The sequence below is a fragment of the Petaurus breviceps genome, unplaced genomic scaffold, assembly GCF_028583685.1.
Source record: "Petaurus breviceps papuanus isolate PSGF00001 unplaced genomic scaffold, PetGlider_PUasm1.0 90842, whole genome shotgun sequence".
Taxonomy (NCBI): domain Eukaryota; kingdom Metazoa; phylum Chordata; class Mammalia; order Diprotodontia; family Petauridae; genus Petaurus; species Petaurus breviceps.
This window is the reverse complement of record NW_027187358.1, coordinates 6146413-6165019: the sequence shown is the minus strand read 5'-3', so window position 1 is coordinate 6165019 and position 18607 is coordinate 6146413. Positions and strand designations below refer to the sequence as shown.

General features: G+C 38.5%; 1 protein-coding gene across 1 annotated transcript in view; it reads left to right on the top strand.

The window, feature by feature from the left end:
* Positions 1–18607, top strand: part of ABCG5 (ATP binding cassette subfamily G member 5) — a 33498-nt gene that overhangs the window by 9493 nt on the left and 5398 nt on the right. Inside the window, 9 exon segments of the mRNA XM_069071601.1 lie at positions 6100–6236; positions 6684–6782; positions 8212–8383; positions 10058–10197; positions 10582–10711; positions 11908–12121; positions 12335–12540; positions 14146–14284; positions 16030–16215. Of these exon segments, the coding sequence (XP_068927702.1) occupies positions 6100–6236; positions 6684–6782; positions 8212–8383; positions 10058–10197; positions 10582–10711; positions 11908–12121; positions 12335–12540; positions 14146–14284; positions 16030–16215 (1423 nt within the window).

Genomic DNA, 18607 nt, shown 5'->3' with positions numbered 1-18607 from the left:
GTACAGTGTGTAACATCTGTGGACCTCCCACCTCCATGAAATGGTAATTTGGGAGTACCTTCTTATCCTTCGCATTTGAGTCCTGTTTGGTCTTTATAATTTTGTTATGTCTACTTTTCATTTTTTTGATGGTAGTTCTTTCCATTTATATTGTTGAAGTCCCTGTGTATATTGTTTTCTTGGATCTGCTGACTTCACTCTGTATCAGTTCATATAGATATTTCCATGTTTCTCTACATACATGACAGACATAATTTCTTATATACCACAATTTGTTTAACCATTCCTCAGTCAATAGGCATCTACTTTGTTTACAATTTTTCACTATCAAAAAAGTGCTGCTATAAATAAATACTGAGATTTTTTTCCCCCCTAATCAGTGGCTTTCTTGGAGTGTGAGCCTAGTAAAGGGAGTATTTGGTTCAAAGAGTATGGACATTTTTGTCCCTTTATTTGCATAAGTCCAAATTGTTTTCCAAAATGATTGCATCATTTTACAGTTCCACCAACAATGTATTACTATTCTTCTACAAGTGCTCCAACATTGACTATTGCTATATTTCTATATTTTTGCTCATTTCTAGGGTATGAGATATAACTTCAGGGTTGTTTTGATGTGCATTTCTCTTATCATTAGTGATATGGAGAATTTTTTCATATAGTTGTGAATATTTTGCAGTTTTTAAAAAAACTTTTGTTCATATCATTTGACTATAAAATTTATCTGTTAGGGAATGGCTATTAGTCTCACATATAGTTATTATTTATGTATCTTGGATACCAAATTCTCATTAGAGGAATTTGATATAAATATCTCTTCCCATTTGACTACTCCTCTTATCTTAGATTCGTTAATGTTATCTATACAGAAGCTTTTCAGTTTCAGTAATCGAAATTTTCTATTTTTATCTTTTTGTAACTGCCTCTATCTCTTATTTGGTTAAGAATACATCTCCTGGGGTGGCCAGGTAGCACAGCGAGTAAGAGCACCAGGCCCAGAGTCGGGATGACCTGGGATCGAATCCAGGCTGTGATACTTAGCACCACACCCAGAAATAACTGACTGTGTAACCTTGAGCAAGTTACTTAACCCCAATTGATTTAAAAAAAAAAGAATACCTACCCATAGTTGTGGGGAAGTATATGATCTGCTTCTAATTTTTTTTATAGTAGGATCTTTAATATTAAGTTACAGATTCATTTAGAATATATTGTGGAATGTGGCATAAGACCAATGTCTAAGCCTAATTTCTGTCAGAATGCTTTTCAGTTGTCCTAGTAGTTTTTAATAAAACAAGGAGTTTTTCCCTAGGTAATTTATCTTGTCCACTTTAATGAACAGTGGGTTGTTGAGTTCTGTTGTTTTGGAATTTCTCTCATCTAGTGTTTTCCATTGATTTATCTCTCCATTATTTAGCCCATACCAGGTGGTTTTAATGACTGCTGCTTTATAATATAGTTTGAGATCTGGAAGTGCTATTCTCCCTTCATCCCTAATTCTTTCATAATTTCCTTTAATATTCTCAAACTTTTGTTTTTCCAAATTAATTTTGTTATTTCATCAAGTTCTGTAAAGTATTCCCTTGGTATTTGATTGGTATAAATTAAAAGTGTAAATTAATTTTGGTAATATTACCACTTTTATTATTTTGATACAGTCTAAGCACTGAACATAAGTCCAGCTATTTAAATTGCTCTTTATCTCTTCAAGGAGTACTTTGTAATTAAATCTATGAAAGTCTTTTGTGTGCTTTGGGAGATTAATCCCCAGATATCTTATATATTGTGTAGTTATTTGAAATGAGATTTCCCTTTCTATAAATGTTGTTGATTTTTGAAGAATTATTTTTGTATCCTGCTACTTTGCTGAAGAAGCTAGTGTCTCAATTAGTATGTTTATTGATTCCTTAGGATTTTCTAAATAAACTTTCATATCATCAGCAGAAATGGCTTTTTCTCTTTTTAAAATCTATCTTTATTTCTTTAATTTCTTTCTCTTGTCTTATCACTGTTGTTAGCATCTCCAGAACTATGTCTAATAATAGCGGGGAGAGTAAGCACCCTTGTTTCACTTCTGTATTTATTGGGAAAGGTTCTAGAGTATTCCCATTGCATATGATTATTACTTTTGATTTTAGATAGATGCAGTTTATGATATTTTTAAATGGTCCCTCATTACCTATGTGTTGTAGAGTTTTAAGTATTGTGCATTGTTAAAGACTTTTCCTGCAACTATAAAGATTATCATGAGATTTTTTATTTTTGATTATGTTTTGTTTACCTAATGCCATCCTTTCAACCCTGATATAAATGTCGTTTGAATTATAATGATTTCTTTGAAAAATTGCTGTTGTCTGTGGATTTTATTTAAAATTTTGAGTTAATGTTCATTAACAATGTTGCCTATAGTTTTCTTTATGTGTTCTATCTCTCCCTGGTTTAGGTATTGGGACTATATTTGTCTCCTAAAAGAATCTGGTAGAGTACTTTCTTCCTCAAGTTTTGAGAATGATTTGTGAAGTATGGCTACTAACTGTTATTTACAAGTTCCGTGGAATTCTATAAATTGTCCCATCAATTCCTGAAGCATCGAAGAAGCATGATATCAAATGTAAAAATCAGACATTTCACTAGCATCTTAACAACAGTAGCAACACCATTCTTCTCATCTCTGGCAAAGTTTTAATTGGTAGTAAGGAACAGTTGGGGAAGCTGCCCATATTCTTTGTTGTTGTTGTTTAGTCATTTCAGTTTCACCAGACTCTTCATGACTCCATTTGGAGTTTTCTTGGCAAAGACACTAGAGTAGTTTGCCATTTCCTTCTCTAACTCATTTGATAGATAAGGAAGCTGAGGCAAACAGGGTTAAGTGACTAGTCCAGGGTCACATAGCTAGTAAGTGTCTGAAGCAAGATTTGAACTCACAAAGATGTCTTTCTAAGTTTAGACCTGATATTCTATCCACTGAAACACCTAGATGCCCCAAATCTTTAAAAATCTGTAAATCACTGTCTTGTGACCTTTAGGGTTTTTTGTTTGTTTTTGCCCAGACCTGTGATTTCATGGGTATGGGGAACTTACCATGAGGAAACTCTGTACTAAGGCAGATCGCCAACTTTTCTATAACCTATGCTCTTAGGAAGTTACCTAGAAGCACCAAGATGATAATTGACTTTCTCCAGGTTACACAGCCAATATGTCTCAGAGGCAGTACTTAAACAGAGGTCTTCCTGACTAGGAGGCTAGGTGTCTATCCACTATACTACATTACTTCTCAAGATTCTTAGCTATTAGTTTTATCACCTTAGGGGGTATGTATAAACTGACTCTGGAAACTTCACTGTATATGTGGAACACATTTTCATAGATTGTCACCTTGATGAGGGTAGGGTTCATCCCTATATCCTTTAATGGACCTCATATAATGTCTTACATAAAGAAAATACTCAGAAAATTTTCTTGAATAAATAAAACCAAGAACAGAAGGAATGCAGAAAACTGGGGGCGGGGATTTCATAGACAGTTTCTCAGATAGGATGTGATTGGGTTGGAATATTGGCTGTGGTATAGGAAATGATAAGCTGGTTCATTTAGAAAAACATGGAAAGACTTGAAGGAAGATGCTAATGACCTTCAGAGAAACAGAGAATAGGAGGAAATAAGAATAGTACAGTCTTACATACATGTGCATGAGCGTATATGTGCATGTTTATAGATATATATGTATACATACATACATACATTCATACATATATATACATGTTTAATTGTAGCCTTTTTTAGGGTGCAGGGAATTTGGGGGGGAATAAAGTAAAAAGTACACATCAGTGAAAAAAGAAAACCTAGAAGGAAGCAAAGTTGGGCAGCTTTGAAAATGTGTATTTATTATATAGGTTTTCTTGAAATGGAAATTTATTGTCTTGTATTTAATCCTCTTTCATGGTCTGCTGTGTACATGGCAATTTTTTCTTTTCTCATTTAAATTTTTAAGTTTAAAATAATAATAATAATAAAGTGTATACTCAGTAAGTACATATTGAATAATATTTACTCTCTTGTTTCCATGGCAGCAGGAAACCCCTGAGATTCTCCTCCTTCATTCTCTCCTCTACATTTCTTTTTTTTTTTTTTTTTTTTATTTTGGTCTTTATTAATTTGCTTGTTTACTTTTAGTTTACAAGATTCAGTTCCACAATTTCTTGCGTTTCAAATTTTATCTCCCTCTCTCCCCTCCCCTCCCCACCCCATAGGGGCATACAATCAAGTATAGGATCTGCAAATACTTTCACATTAGACATTAGTCAGGTTATAAAGAAGGATTGCATGGGATGGAATGAACAGATTGAAGAGCAGGTAGTTTGCTTCAATCTAGATTCAAATTCAGTTCTTTCTAGTTCTTTCTCTGGATGTAGACATCTCTCTCCATCATGAGTCTTCTGGGGTTGACTTATAACCCTGCATTACTGAGAAGAGTCCAGTCTATCAAAGCTGGTCGTCACACATACGTTGTGTCTGTAATTGTGTACAAATTTCTCCTGGTTCTACTCTTCTCACTCAGCATCAGTTGGTATAAGCCTCTCCAGGTAAATATGAAGTCCATCTGCTCCTCGTTTCTTATAGCACAATAGTATTTCATTACATGCATATACCACAACATGTTCATCCATTCCCCAATTGATGGGCACCCCCTTAATTTCCAATTCTTTGCCACCACAAATAGAGCTGCTATAAATATTTTTGTACATATGGGTCTTCCTCCCACTTCTATGATCTCTTTGGGATATAACCTTAGAAGTGGTATTGCTGGGTAAAAGGGTATGAAATTATTTATAGCCCTTTGGGCATAATTCCAGATTGCTCTCCAGAATGGTTAGATCAGTTCACAACTCCACCAGCAATGCATTAGTGTTCTAATTTTTCCCACATCCTCTCCAGCATCTGTCATTTTCTTGTTTTGTCATCTTAGCCAATCTGACTGGTGAGATGTGGTACCTCAGAGTTGTTTTGATTTGCATTTCTCTAATCAATAGTGATTTAGAGCATTTTTTCATATGCATTTCTGAGCTCACTGATAGTTAGTAGCAGCCTCTTTGGACTTTTAGCCCAAATGGGAGAGACTATCCTAGACACACCTTCCCACACTTCCCCTAACCCCATCGACAAGACTTAGAGAAAACAATGAAAAAATACTGTCTCACCACAAACAAACTTCAGGCAAATTTGTGGTAACAGTTCCCTTAGCAATAGTTGGTACCTCTTATTATATCTGGTCATGAAAAATTTGCAGCACCAAATGCAGGCTTGTGGACAAAACTAAACTTCTGTTTGAAATTGCTCATAAGTTAATGTCTCTCACTTACCACTGGCTCAGACAAGCCCGAAGGCAGAAATGTTAGTGCCTCATCCATCTGATAGTCTAAAACCTAATAGAAGCACCTTGGTGAGTTGGCTGAGGTTCAGAAATGTCAAGTGTCTTGCCCTTGGTCACAGAGCAGGATTTGAACCCCTGTTTCCCTTTAGTTTAGATCCAACACTGTCCATTGCAATATGCACCCTCTTACTAATCCCTCCCCATAAACTAATAACCAAACAAAAATGGCCAATAAACAATTACTACTAATTATATCACACAGCAATTTAAGGTATGTAATTTGTTCTCACAATAGCCCCATGAGGGAGATAATACAAATACAATTATCACCAATTTACAGATCAGAAAACTGAGGCATAGAAAGGTTAGTTAATTTTGTCAGTATCACACACCTAGTTTCAGATTCAAGACTTTTAATTAAGAACCAACACTTTAAAAAGCACCAACAGTGCTTCCTCATACCATAGTTTGTTTCCTGGTAAAAGAAAATGGCCTATGCCCTTAGCTCTGTTTGATACACAAGTGAGCAACAGAAGTCAAGAAGGGGTCATTGGCCATTGCAGCTAAAGCATCTTTGTAGCAGGAAAAGTTGTTTGGAATGGAATGAAAAGGGTTTTGATTTTTGTTTGGTTTTGGTTCATCTTGGTTGGCAATGAATTCTTACAGCAAACAACAAATGCAAATCTCTAGAACGTAGGTGGATGAGGGCTTTTCTTCTACCTTCACAGGTTCTGGAAAAACTACTTTGCTAGATGCCATATCTGGCAGATTAAGACGCAAAGGTACCTTCCTTGGAGAAGTATGTATGAATGGACAGCAGTTGAAAAGAGAGGAATTTCAAGATTGCTTCTCCTATGTCCTGCAGGTAGGGTTTCTGCCTTCTCTGATCTCAGACCCACAAAGTATAATAGTCAGAGCTGAAGCAGAACCCTGAAAATCTGATCTTTCTTTCTTTTTTTTTTACAATTGAAATTCTAACATTTTTGTAATTATTCTTCTCAGAAAATACCTTTGCTAAAAAGATGACTAGGCTGATTGTTAGGGGAAGGACACTACTGGGAGCTCATGAGGGACACTATCTGAAACCTAGCTTCTTAGGGTCCTAGAATCCTGAGAGTAGTAGTCAACCATCCTCTGGGGACCTACTGATTCAAGTGGGAATTAGGGAAGAAGTTCCAGATTTCAGGAATTGTCTTGTTTGCTTCTTTTTTTGTACCTTCAGAGTTCAGTACAGTACCTGCCACAAAGTAAGTGCTTAACAAATGCATTTTATCTTTCATTTAATCATTCCTCTTCCCTGCCACTGCTACAGAATGAAACCTTGCTGAGTAACCTCACAGTACAAGAGACACTGTCCTATACTGCAAAATTGGCCATTCGTGAGGGCTCCAAGGACTTCTTCCAAAAAAGGGTGAGTAGCTCTTACAGGATCTTGGTTGAAGAGCTCCTTTCCCAGTGATGCTCAAGTGACCCAGTCTCAGAGAAATCAATAGCTTCATTTCTCTAGAGAGAGACAAAGAGCAGCAGGCTAAGTCAAGGTACAATTGGGAGGTGGTAGTAGCCTATAGCTTTCAGCACCCCAAGTAGCACCTGCCTTCCTTCTTTTCCTCCCTATATATACCCATGTACCCCTGTAGCAGTAAACACCCTAGTGTACCCAGGATGACTGCTAGCACTTTCCTTTTCTAAAGGAAAGCAACTCAAAAAGGGTTTAACAATCTTACTTTAATCAATCAAACATATATCATTTACCTAGTTCAGGGAAAAAAAGTCAGCTCCCTAAACTTCAGAAAATACAAACAGAAGTTACAAGCAGACAAAATACAGACAGAGAAAACAACACAATTCAGCAGACAGGGCTTCTAGCTGTCTGACCATTACATCCATACCTAGTTAGTTACCAGAGAGGGAAGCACCAACATCTGGGTTTTCAAAGCCAGGGGGCTCAATGGCTGCCCAGAGTCTCATCTGGCCAAACCACACAGCCTTTCCCAAAGTGAGCCCCAAAGCAAAACCTCATTTCAGAGGTATATATAGTTTTCTCCAGGGTCTGAGAAGATCACAACCCTCATATCCCACTTGACTACACAGTAACAAAAGTTGTTTTTTTTTTTCCTGAAAAACAAGCCTCCCTCAAAGTCAGCTTTTCCTGTGGACTCTGCTCCACCCTTCAGCAAACTCTTCCCACCATAGGCTCCGTGTGACCACATTCAGCCTATTAGGGAGCAGAGTTTATTTTCAAATCAGGAAATGTCTTCAAGTTCAATTTAAGCTTATTAAGGGGCAGTGAAGATCTTCAAATTTCCATTACTGTTACAACTCCCACTTCACCTGCTCCTCAGTTTTAAAGACTCATAATGTCTAAAGAGAATGCAAAAGCCACCTCAGAGTTTCAATTCTGGTCCTCTACCTGCTTTAACTTCTACCCTCAGTTCTGACCCTCATCGCATACCCATTTGGAGGGCTACCTCAGCTATCATGATTTCTTCTCCGAAAGGAGAAAACTCTCTAAGAATTGTTCTTTGGAACTTTGTAGCAGGGTCAAAATATGCAAAGAAATTTGCATAAACGTGGCATTGCGTAATTAAGGCCAAGAAACAATATGAACTGGTTCTAGGATCCTTCCTGTGCGAAGAAGGCAGGAAAGAACCCATTTCAAATTGATTTGACTTCTATTACAATGCTACTGATTTCCTAACTTGGGAGGGAGGGGGCGCGTGCGGGGAGGGGGAGGAGGGAGCAGGTTGGATCTTTTGGGCCATTTACAATTTACTCTGTCCACCAGCCAGGGTCAGTGTTTCCTTTACCTGAGAAGGACCAAGTTTCAGAAATGGAACAAGTGATGCTCTAGTCCTGCCTGGGCTTTGTGTCTCCTGCAGGTAGAGGAAGTAATGGCGGAAATGAACCTCAGCCATATTGCTAACAGGCTGATTGGGAAACAAAGCTTTGGGGGAATTTCTAGTGGTGAAAGGCGCCTCATCTCCATTGCAGCCCAGCTCCTCCAGGATCCTAGTGAGTATTCACCAAGACCTACCCAAGATCCTGGAGGGTCTCTCATGGTATATCTAGTTACCACCAGTTTATCTATAGGTCTCCTATTGGGCTATGGGTGTTCATGAAATTTAATTAGTTGGTATTCTCCAAACTGCAAACCTAAGTATTTTCTTTTCTTTTCTTTTTTGCCTTTTGGAGGGCAGTTGAGATGAAGTGATTTGCCCAAGGTCACACGACTAGTTTTTTTTTTGTGTGTGTGTTAAGTGTCTGAGGCCGCGTTTGAACTCAGGTCCTCCTGACTCCAGGGTTGGTGTTCTATTTACTGTGCCACCTCGCCACCCCAAACCCAAGTATTTTCTGAACGCCATGGTGCTTATTGTTTTGGATTGTTTATGACTCCTCTAACTCTAACTTAAAATACATTCTGTGAAAGGGAGCTTTGGAACCTTGACAGTTGTATTTAAATTGGCAGGAAATAGATTCAAAGAACCCTATATATATATATATATATTTTTTTTTTTTTTAAAGCAATTGGGGTTAAGTAACTTGCTCAAGAGAACCCTATATTTTGCATGTCCCAGATACACAGGAATTTATTATCCTCATGTTTATCTTACCCCCCCAAACCTCCCAGCTGTACCAAGTTTTGGGGGAGAAAACTCAATGATCCTTGGTGTTAAAGTGACATTTTGTGGCAGGGATCAGGGGAGAAAAACCCTCCAATTCAAGTGTTATGCTTAATTCCCCTTGCCCAGGCTGATGCCATTTGTTATTCTGAGAGCACTGTGGGAGCCAGGTGGCAACAGCCCTCTGGTTGGCAAGTTTTTTATTTTTCCAGCAAGAAAATACATCTCTATATTTCCTATCTATTCAAGCAACAGTAAGACTTTTGGTTCTTCAGCTGGTCCTTATCTATCAGAAGGAAAGAATAAGAAAAACACAGTGAGTTTTCTTCATTTGGAAAAAAAAAAGACTCTCCAAAGAGTCAGACAAACCTGCTCATTTAATTCTGCGGCATCTCAGGCCTATGAGCAGGTAAAGTTGTCCTGATATGAAATTCTAGTCTTCATTAAAAATGCATGCAATTTTAGAAATCAGGGGAAGGTTAAAATTTTGCTATTTTAAAGAAAAACTAGTCTCTTGCCTCTCAGCTCTTCAAAATCAACTTTTCTAATCACAGGTTTATAGACCTAGATCTGGAATAGACCTTAAAGGATATGTAGTCCAATCATTTTTAAGGTGCCGAATGGTTAAGTGAGTTGCCCTTGTTATATAGTTAGTTCTATGGCTTACTATACACTGGTCTTGTTTCCTAATCACCTGGACAGATGACTAATAAAAATTATATTTTGCACACTGCTCTGTCTAGCCCTGCCTCCCCTACTCCTTAAAAAAAGTACTCTCATTTGTTTAGCATTTTTCAGTTTACTAAGTCCTCTATGGAGAATCTTCTTTAACTAAATTTCAAAAAGGAAGTGGAGGCAATTTTAGGATGGTCTGTCTCCTGGACCAACAGTAGAAGTTTGTTTTCATTCTCTTTATTTGGACATTTGTCTGATTTATTTCTTCAAGTGGGTCAAGACAGTTCAGTGAGAAAGTTAAAGCTTCTCCCTTCATCATACCATCCCTAGACTCAGCCCTTGACTCTGAAATCTCACTCTAGTCCACATCCTGGTCCCTTTCTGCCTACAGAAGTGATGCTGTTTGATGAGCCAACTACAGGGCTGGACTGCATGACAGCAAATCAGATTGTAGTACTTCTCTCTACACTGGCCCACAAAAATAGAATCGTGATCCTCACCATCCACCAGCCCCGCTCAGAACTGTTCCAGGTAAGTGACCTCATCTCTCTGTTGGCCACTGGGGTGAGAATAACAGCTCTCTTGCTGCTTGGGATGTAGGCATTGTAGGGTCTGCTTTCTACTACTTTCCATCCCCAGACATCTGCTTCATTGGTCTCCATATGAGACAGCAGGGTCACAGGCAAGAACCTAGCTTCTGCTACACAAATAGTCCCTCCCCATAATAGCTCCTAACAAGTCCCACTGGTGCTATGATGTCAGAAAAATTAAGAGCAAACTCTGTTAAAAGTGGTAGCCAAAATCGTCAAGGATGATATTTTGTGGATACAATCTATAAGGCACTCTTTCATAACTTCTGCCTGCTAGTGACGTCTTAGCATAATTAGATACTAACCCAGTCTTTTGTCCAACCAGCTGTTTGATAGAATTGCCATCATGAGTTGCGGAGAGCTGGTTTTCTGTGGGGCACCTGAGGAAATGATTGATTTCTTCAATGACTGCAACTATCCTTGTCCTGAACACTCAAACCCATTTGACTTTTATAGTAAGTTACTCTTTTTTGCCATCTCATCACAAATACTTTTAACTGAAAGCATCATGATCTGCTAAAATGACCTTCTTTGGTTCTTTACCCTGCCTTTCAAAGGTTGGCTCAGTAGCATCTATTTGGCCATGATAGTTACAGAGAGGGAACCTGACTAACAATATTTATCTTCGAGATAAAACTGAGTAGGGGAATCTATCCCCACCAAGCTCTCATTTTAAGTGGAGAAAAGTAAAGCTTCTATCAACTGGAGGAGGTCCTCAATGTCAGAGTGGAGTACAGGACTTTTTTTACTCTTGTCTCAGTCTTCATTGTGTAACAAAATGCAAAGAAGAGAGTTTGTCTTTTAGGAGCAAGGATGCCTCGTTATTGCTGGTGCTCATAAATATATTGATTCAGATCTTTTAGCCAAATGGCAACTTCACTCCTACATCAATTAACCTTTGCAATAGACAAAGGTCTAGCTTTGTATGGTAGATAAGCTGTAGAATTTCTAACTGTACAAGGATGTACCATGTTGGAGTAGAAAGATAGGTGGCTTGGGAATCAAGCAATAGGAACTCGAGGGACTTCTAAAGTGGGGTATAGTGGAAGGTGCACTGGATCTAAGAATTAGAGGATGTTGGGTTCAAATCCCAGATTCTCTAATTACTGCCTTTGTGATCTTCATGTGGAAAATTAGGCAACTGGACAAGAAGTTCCTTTGAGTTCCAGTTCTCAGGATTCTATTGCCTGGTCCCAGGTCTTCTAGTGACTTTATATGGAACTCTGGGCAAGTCAAGCCAAATCATCATTTTCTGGTCATAGCTTCGTCTTTTATAAAATGTCATTTAGATTAGATGACCAATCTCCAAAGTCCCTTCAAACATATTTTATGAGTTTATGATTCAACTACAGTACTTATGGTGATTCCACATGAATATCCGCTTGGCTGTCTTCACTAAATAAAGTCCTAATTTTTTTTTTCCATATCCACCTGACATATCTGGACCTATTTTCAAATGAAAAATTTCTGAAATACTGTTGTCTATGATGCAGATAGGACTAAAGCATTACCATTTTACAGTAATAATCCTGATTATATAAGATTTAGGAGCTGACTTTGTTTTGATCAGATGTGAAAAATCATTCACTATGTTAATTTAGAGAAACATGCAAATATTAAAGTTGCTGATTTCTTCTTGGTAAAATTCAAGTGGACCTGACATCAATAGATACTCAAAGTAAAGAACGTGAAATAGAAACCTACAAGAGAGTGCAGTTGATTGGATGTGCCTATAAAACTTCAGCAATCTATCAACAAACTCTGGAGAATATAAAAAGATTAAAATATATGCAAGCACTGCCACCAGTTCCTTTTAAAACTAAGGATTCTCCTGGAACCCTCACCAAAATGGGTGTCATCTTGAGGTAAGAGTTCCACCAGAAACTACCAGGTTTGAATAGAACTTACTTGCTAATACCTTGATCTTGGCATTTAAAACTTGATATAAAATTCTTTCTGTACTTCCCTCAGTCTTCCTACATGGTATAGCATTAAAACAGAATGTATTTTTTTTTTTAAAAAGAAACATGAATAGCATTAAATCAGAAGAATTTTTAAAAGTTTACTTCGACTTTCAGGAAAATAACAAGAAATTTGTTGAGAAATAAAATGGCAGTATCTGTGCGACTCATTCAGAATTTGGTCATGGCTTTGCCCTTGATGTTTTTTATCCTTCACCTGAGGAATGACTTGCTAAAGGGTGCTGTGCAGGACCGAGTGGGCCTTCTTTACACATGTGTGGCAGGATTACCATATACTGGCATGCTCAATGGTATCACTTTCTGTAAGTATGCCCTAAGACCAACTTTACATAGAGAAAGAAGAGGTGGGTTAACTACGTGATGGTATGATTTGAGGAAGGTCTCTCTTCTAAGAATTTTCCTTACCCAGTTTACATGGTACAAAAATTCTACCAACTAAATAATGACCATACCTTTTGAGTTTACTGTCATTCTCTTTAGACTCTATTCTTAAAACAGTGGGAGGTATTAACAACTTACTAATGCCTTAGCCTAGTTATGAATTACCCTATTAGATTTCTTATGTCAGAGGGTGCAATAAAAGGGGCTGTTGGACAGCACTGAAGCACTGGGAACCCTTGAATGAGAGTAAGAAGGATGAGTGCTTGGAAGTAGGAGAGATTGATGGGGAAAAAGTAAAGAAAGGAGAGTTGAGGGGCATGAAAGACAAATAGCCTGCTTGTTTGTCCAAGTGGTGCCTCCTTGGGCTCCATGTCTTGGAGCACAAAGGCCTGCAACCAAGATGTGCCGAAACCAGTCCCTGTTGACTAGCTGATTGTAAAATCTTTGGTGTGAGCATTTACACCTTGGAAATCGGCAAATGCTACATATAAATCAGGGTTTGGTTCATGACAATTAAACTTAAAAGTGTGTTGTACATTTTGTTTTAAAAAGTATGTTTTCGTGGAGTCATTTATTAGCACCCTTGGCCTGCACCATATCAAAATTTTACCTTCTTATCAGGAGTATTTGGGGGCATCTACAGCCAGAATTTTAATATGGGTAGAGAGCCAGATGCGTGATTTATTCAGGAATACCGGAGTTTGAAGGAGTACCAAAGTAAAGCCATTTGGTTTGGAATGGACTCCTTATGGGGACAAGCCTATAAATAGGATCTAAAAATTGAGACAGTGAGCATCTTGTGTTTCCTGCCATCTCTACACTCCAATCTGCCATGTCTTATTAATAAGTGTGAGTATAAGCTATTTAGAATATAGACTGAGACCCAGGCATATCATCCTGTTTCCTTTTTTGTTTTCAGGGAAGCACCTGGGTCTTGTCTTATACTGTGTAGACATTTCCTGTTGAAATAGTGAAATTGCTACTTCAAATTAGAAGAAAATAATTTGGACCACCAAATTATATTAAAATTCATATCATATGCAGACAAATGCAATAATTCAGTGCTATTCTAGCATTTTAGACTTGGAAGAGACTTTAGTCCATTCTCAGTCTGCAGATGAGGAAACTGAGTTTCAGATGAGAAGTGATTTGCCCAAGGTCACACAGTAATACAGAAGTAGCAATTCATACCTAGCTTTCATGACTCCAAAGCCAGTGTTCTAGTACTCTGGGAAAATAGGTCACCTCTAATCCTGATTCTCAGCTCTGCCCAGGGTAAGATTGAGAGACCCCTAACCCACTGGGCTTTGAGGACAAACATGGTGCCATACGAGTGCATCCTGACCTCCTTTCTTCCCAGCTGGAAAAAGGGTACTTGCTTCAGGGAGCTCCAGCCTGATGTACAATGTCTTTCCCAACTAATCTTTATCTGCCAGTCTTGGGGCACCCTGAGCTCAGTTCAGTTTCAGCCAGTCCCCTCTTCCTTAGTCCTCAAGTGACTTATGAAAACTACATTCCTTGCACAGTTCCTGCTTTACGGGCCATCAGTGACCAAGAGAGCCAAGATGGTTTATATCAGAAGTGGCAAATGCTGTTGGCCTACGTCCTGCACATTCTTCCCTTCAGTATCGTCAGTGTGGTGCTATTCAGCAGTGTGCTCTATTGGTAAGGACAGCCAAACCAAGGTCTTCATGGTGTGTTTCACTAGCCCATAAAACAGGCTCAGTTTCCTCAACTGTAAAATGGGAACATTAATGGCACCTACCTCACAGGATTGTTGTAGGGATCAAATGAGATCATATTAACTTGCCCGGTACATAGTAGGTGCTTTATAAATGCTTCTTCCCTCCACCCTTCTCACCCCTGGATAAGACAAGGTATTGTTAGATACATGAGGATCCAAGAGATTCAAAGTTCTTGAGGAAGGAAGGGAGGGAGTCCTCCCGCAATAACCTCTCTCTACCTGGTCAGACAACTTGTTTTTAATAAATTAAATTAACTGTTGGTTTGATGGGATATGGTAGCAAGCAAGTATTCTACCTAGCAAAGGAGAGACTGAGCCAGAGAATGCTAAAAAGTCAGCTCCTGAAGGTCACAAGTGTATGAACCAAAGAATTTTTATGTTGTTCAATTGAGGGAAGGAAGGCACTCCATTGGATGGGGAAGGGGAGAGTTAGTGATTGAGTATATCATGTTCAAAGAGCATGAAACATAATTGATGTTAGGAAGTCAAACACTAAAAATTCAGACCATAATTTTCTTTTCTTTTTCACATTTCAATTTATTTATTTTAGTTTTCAACATTCACTTCCACAAGATTTTGAGTTCCAATTTTTCTTCCCATCTCTCCTGACCCCCACCCCATGACAATACGCATTCTGATTAACCCTTTACCCAATCTGCCCTTCCTTCTATCATGCTTCCCCCTTTTCTTATCCCCTTCCCTTTCTATTTTCCTGTAGGGTTAGATAGATTTCTATTCCCCATTGCCTGTGTATCTTATTTCCCAGTCGCATGTAAAAACAATTTTTAATGTTTGTTTTTTCAAACTCTGAGTTCTGAATTCTTTCCCTTCCTCTCTCCCCACTCACCCTCATTGAAAGGGCAAGCAATTCGACATAGGTTATACATGTGTAGTCATGCAAACACTTCCATAATAGTCATGCTGTGAAAGATGCCTCTATTCTTACAGTGAACTGTATTCCTTTACCTTATCCCTCCTCAAAAGTGTATGCTTCTGATTACTCCCTCTCCCAATCTGCCCTCTCTTCTATAGTCGTCCCTCTCTCATCCCCAGCCCATAATTTTCAATGGGGTAGCTGTTCGCCAAGTTGCAATGAGACATATTTAAGTACCAGTGTTTCTACTGACTGAACATTTTCCAGCTATTTAAAATTATTATTGCAAACTGGTAATAGGTGAGCTTACCTTTGGGCTTACACCAATAGAAACAACCTAAAAGAACTACTGGAAATGTTGGCTCTCTTTTGCCTGTTTAATTGGTGTGTTTTCTGTCCTGGAGACTCCTTCAACTTACCATCAACCATGACTCTGTTCTGCAGGAGGCATGATGTAATACCATTATTGACCAATTTTGTTGTTTGGTCATTTTTCAATCATTTCAACTCCTAGTATCCCCATTTGAGATTTTCTTGGCAAAGATATTGCCATTTCCTGCTCCTGCACATTGTACAGATGAGGAAACTAAGGCAAAAAGTGTTAAGTGACTTGCCTAAGGTTACACAGCTAGTAAGTGTCTGAAGATAGATTTGAACTCAGGAAGAAGGGAGTCTTCCTTATTCCAGGCCTCACACTCTATCTACTGTGCCACCTAGCTGTCTTTTTTTTTTTTTTTACTAATACACTCCCAAAAGAGAAAACTGCCTAAAATCAAGGGTTTATCTTTACAGGTCTGTGGGTATGTACCCTGAGGTGGCCAGATTCGGGTGTTTCTTGGCTGCTGCCTTTGTCCCCCATCTAATTGGTGAACTTCTAACACTTGTACTACTTGGTGTGGTTCAGAATCCCAATATAGTCAACAGTGAGGTGGCCTTGCTGAGCATTGCAGGAGTCCTTGTTGGGTCTGGATTTTTGAGGTAAGAACTTGGTCTGATGGATGGATGGATGGCTTGTCCAATCAATAGTAACCTAATAATTCGGATGTTGCACCTAAATATGCTCTTACAGTGAAGATTTATTTTTGATAATTGCAGAGAATATTGCCATAAGGTAGGTCTAGAGAGTGACAGTTTATCCCATCTGACTAATGTGCAATGTTTATTGCACTATTTAGTCACTCTTCTTATACAAGTCACTAACACAGAATTATCCAGATACAGACCCAACCCAACATCTTCCTCTTTCTTATATGAACCAATAAGCCAATTTGAAACAGGTTCAGATTTACTTAATTTGAACCATATGAATCAATCTCCTTTTCCTAGGAGTTCTCAACTGGGCAGAATTTTCACTTATTAAGCTTTTAAGGAAAAAGAGGCTGTTATTGGTTTAGTTATGGTCTTAATGTGTAAGCAACAAACACTAAAATACTTGAAATAATTAAATTTTTTGTCCTATTTAATGGTTCTATACTTGAAACTTTTTTTTTGCTTTTTGGAGGGCAATTGGGGTTAAGTGACTTGCCCAATGTCACACAGATAGTAAGTGTGTCAAGTGTCTGAGGCTAGATTTGAACTCAGGTCCTCCTGACTCCAGGGCCAGTGCTCTATTCACTGCGCCACCTAGCCGCCCCTGAAACACTTATTTTTAAATGTAATTTTTATGGTAGTTACTGGTAGCAACTCATGGAAGATTAAACAGTTGTCACCATAAAAATATATTTCACACTATTTTCTTTAGACTCATATTGTATACATACTTACCAAATACCAAATATGGTAGGGCTTAAACTAGTGTTTTTAGCATGATAGAAAGTGCTCGTGAGGTTTATTTTTGCAAAAGAAAGTCTGATTTCTTAAGGCACTTCAAATGCTTTGAGTTTTTCAAATAAAAAACTCTTTTAAGTAATACTATCTGTGATTTTATCTTTTGACTGGAATGAAGATAAAGCTGCTGAATGGTATGGCTTGTGAATGACACAAAGCCATTAAGCTTGATGACAGAGTAGGAATCCAAATGGATCTTGACAAGCTTGACAGCCCATTGACTGAACTTAACAAGATGCATGCAAATAACATGGGACCCCCAACTCTATAAATACAAGATGGGGAGGCATGGATAAGAGGGCAGTTCACGAAGAAAGGCATGCATTTGTTTTTAGTGGACTTTCAAGCTCAATGTAAATCAACAGGGAGATGTGGTAGCCCCAAAGGTAATTTTTAGATTAGGTTGAATGATTAGAATTATGTTAAAATGAGGGACCCTACTTCTGTACCCTACTCTGCTGGGTATGTCATAGCCTGTTCGAGGAAAAGGATAAGCTGGAAGGCCAACTATGAGAATGAAGAGATTCAGAACTATATGGGGACTGATTGAAGGAACTGAGAGATTTAACATGAAGAGAAAATTTAGGGGGCAGATGAACACAGGTTTAAAATATTTGATAGCTTGTCACGTGGAAGAGAAATTGGACTTTTTCGGTTTGGAAATGGAAGGTAGTACTGGAATCAACAGACAAAAGTTGCAGGCTTATTGGGGTTGAATAGGAGGAAAAACATTAATTAGGGGTGCCACCAAATGGAATAGCCCTCCTTGTTTGGTGATGAGTTTTTTATAGCTCAGTATCCAAGTAGAACCCAAGTAAATATTTGACAAGGAAGAAGAAAATGTACCAGGCTGATGGGAGCTAAGAAACTCTGAGTTTTCTTTCCATCTTGTTTTGAAACATATGTTTCATTATCTTCCTCTTCCTTTTCATTTTCAGTGCCTACCACAGCAAGATGCACAAAGCAGGCACGTAATGAGTCTGAGTATCATCAAAAGCAGTGTTCTGTGGCTGCCTGATACCTACAGAATAAAGTTCTCTGTCTTTGAATCTCCCAGTGCTTGATACATAAAGCTGGTTGATAAGTTTCACCAGCGAGATCCTCTACAACTTTGTCCTCAGCCTACAAGTAGCCCTAATTACTCCTACTACATATTCTATGCTAGTCAAATTAAACTGCTTGCAGTTCCCCGAATATACTTTAAACTCTTCTCTCTCCACACTCTTGTTGATGCCAGGCCTCCTGTACAACTCAGCTCAGGTACCTCTCTCATAATTCTGATTATCTGGCTTGAACTGATTGCCTTCCTTCCTTCTTTCTTTCCTTCCTCCTTCCCTCCCTTCTTTACTTTCTACCTTCCTTTCCTCCCTTCCTCCTTCCCTTTTTCCTTCTTCCCTCCCTTCCTTCTTTTGTCCTTCCTTTCTCCCTCCTTTCCTTTCCTTTTTTCCTCCCTCCCTCCTTTCCTTCCTTTTTCTCTCCCCTCTTCCCTCCCTTCTCCCTCCCCCCTCCCTCCCTCCCTCCTTTCCTTCCTTCCTCCTTCTCT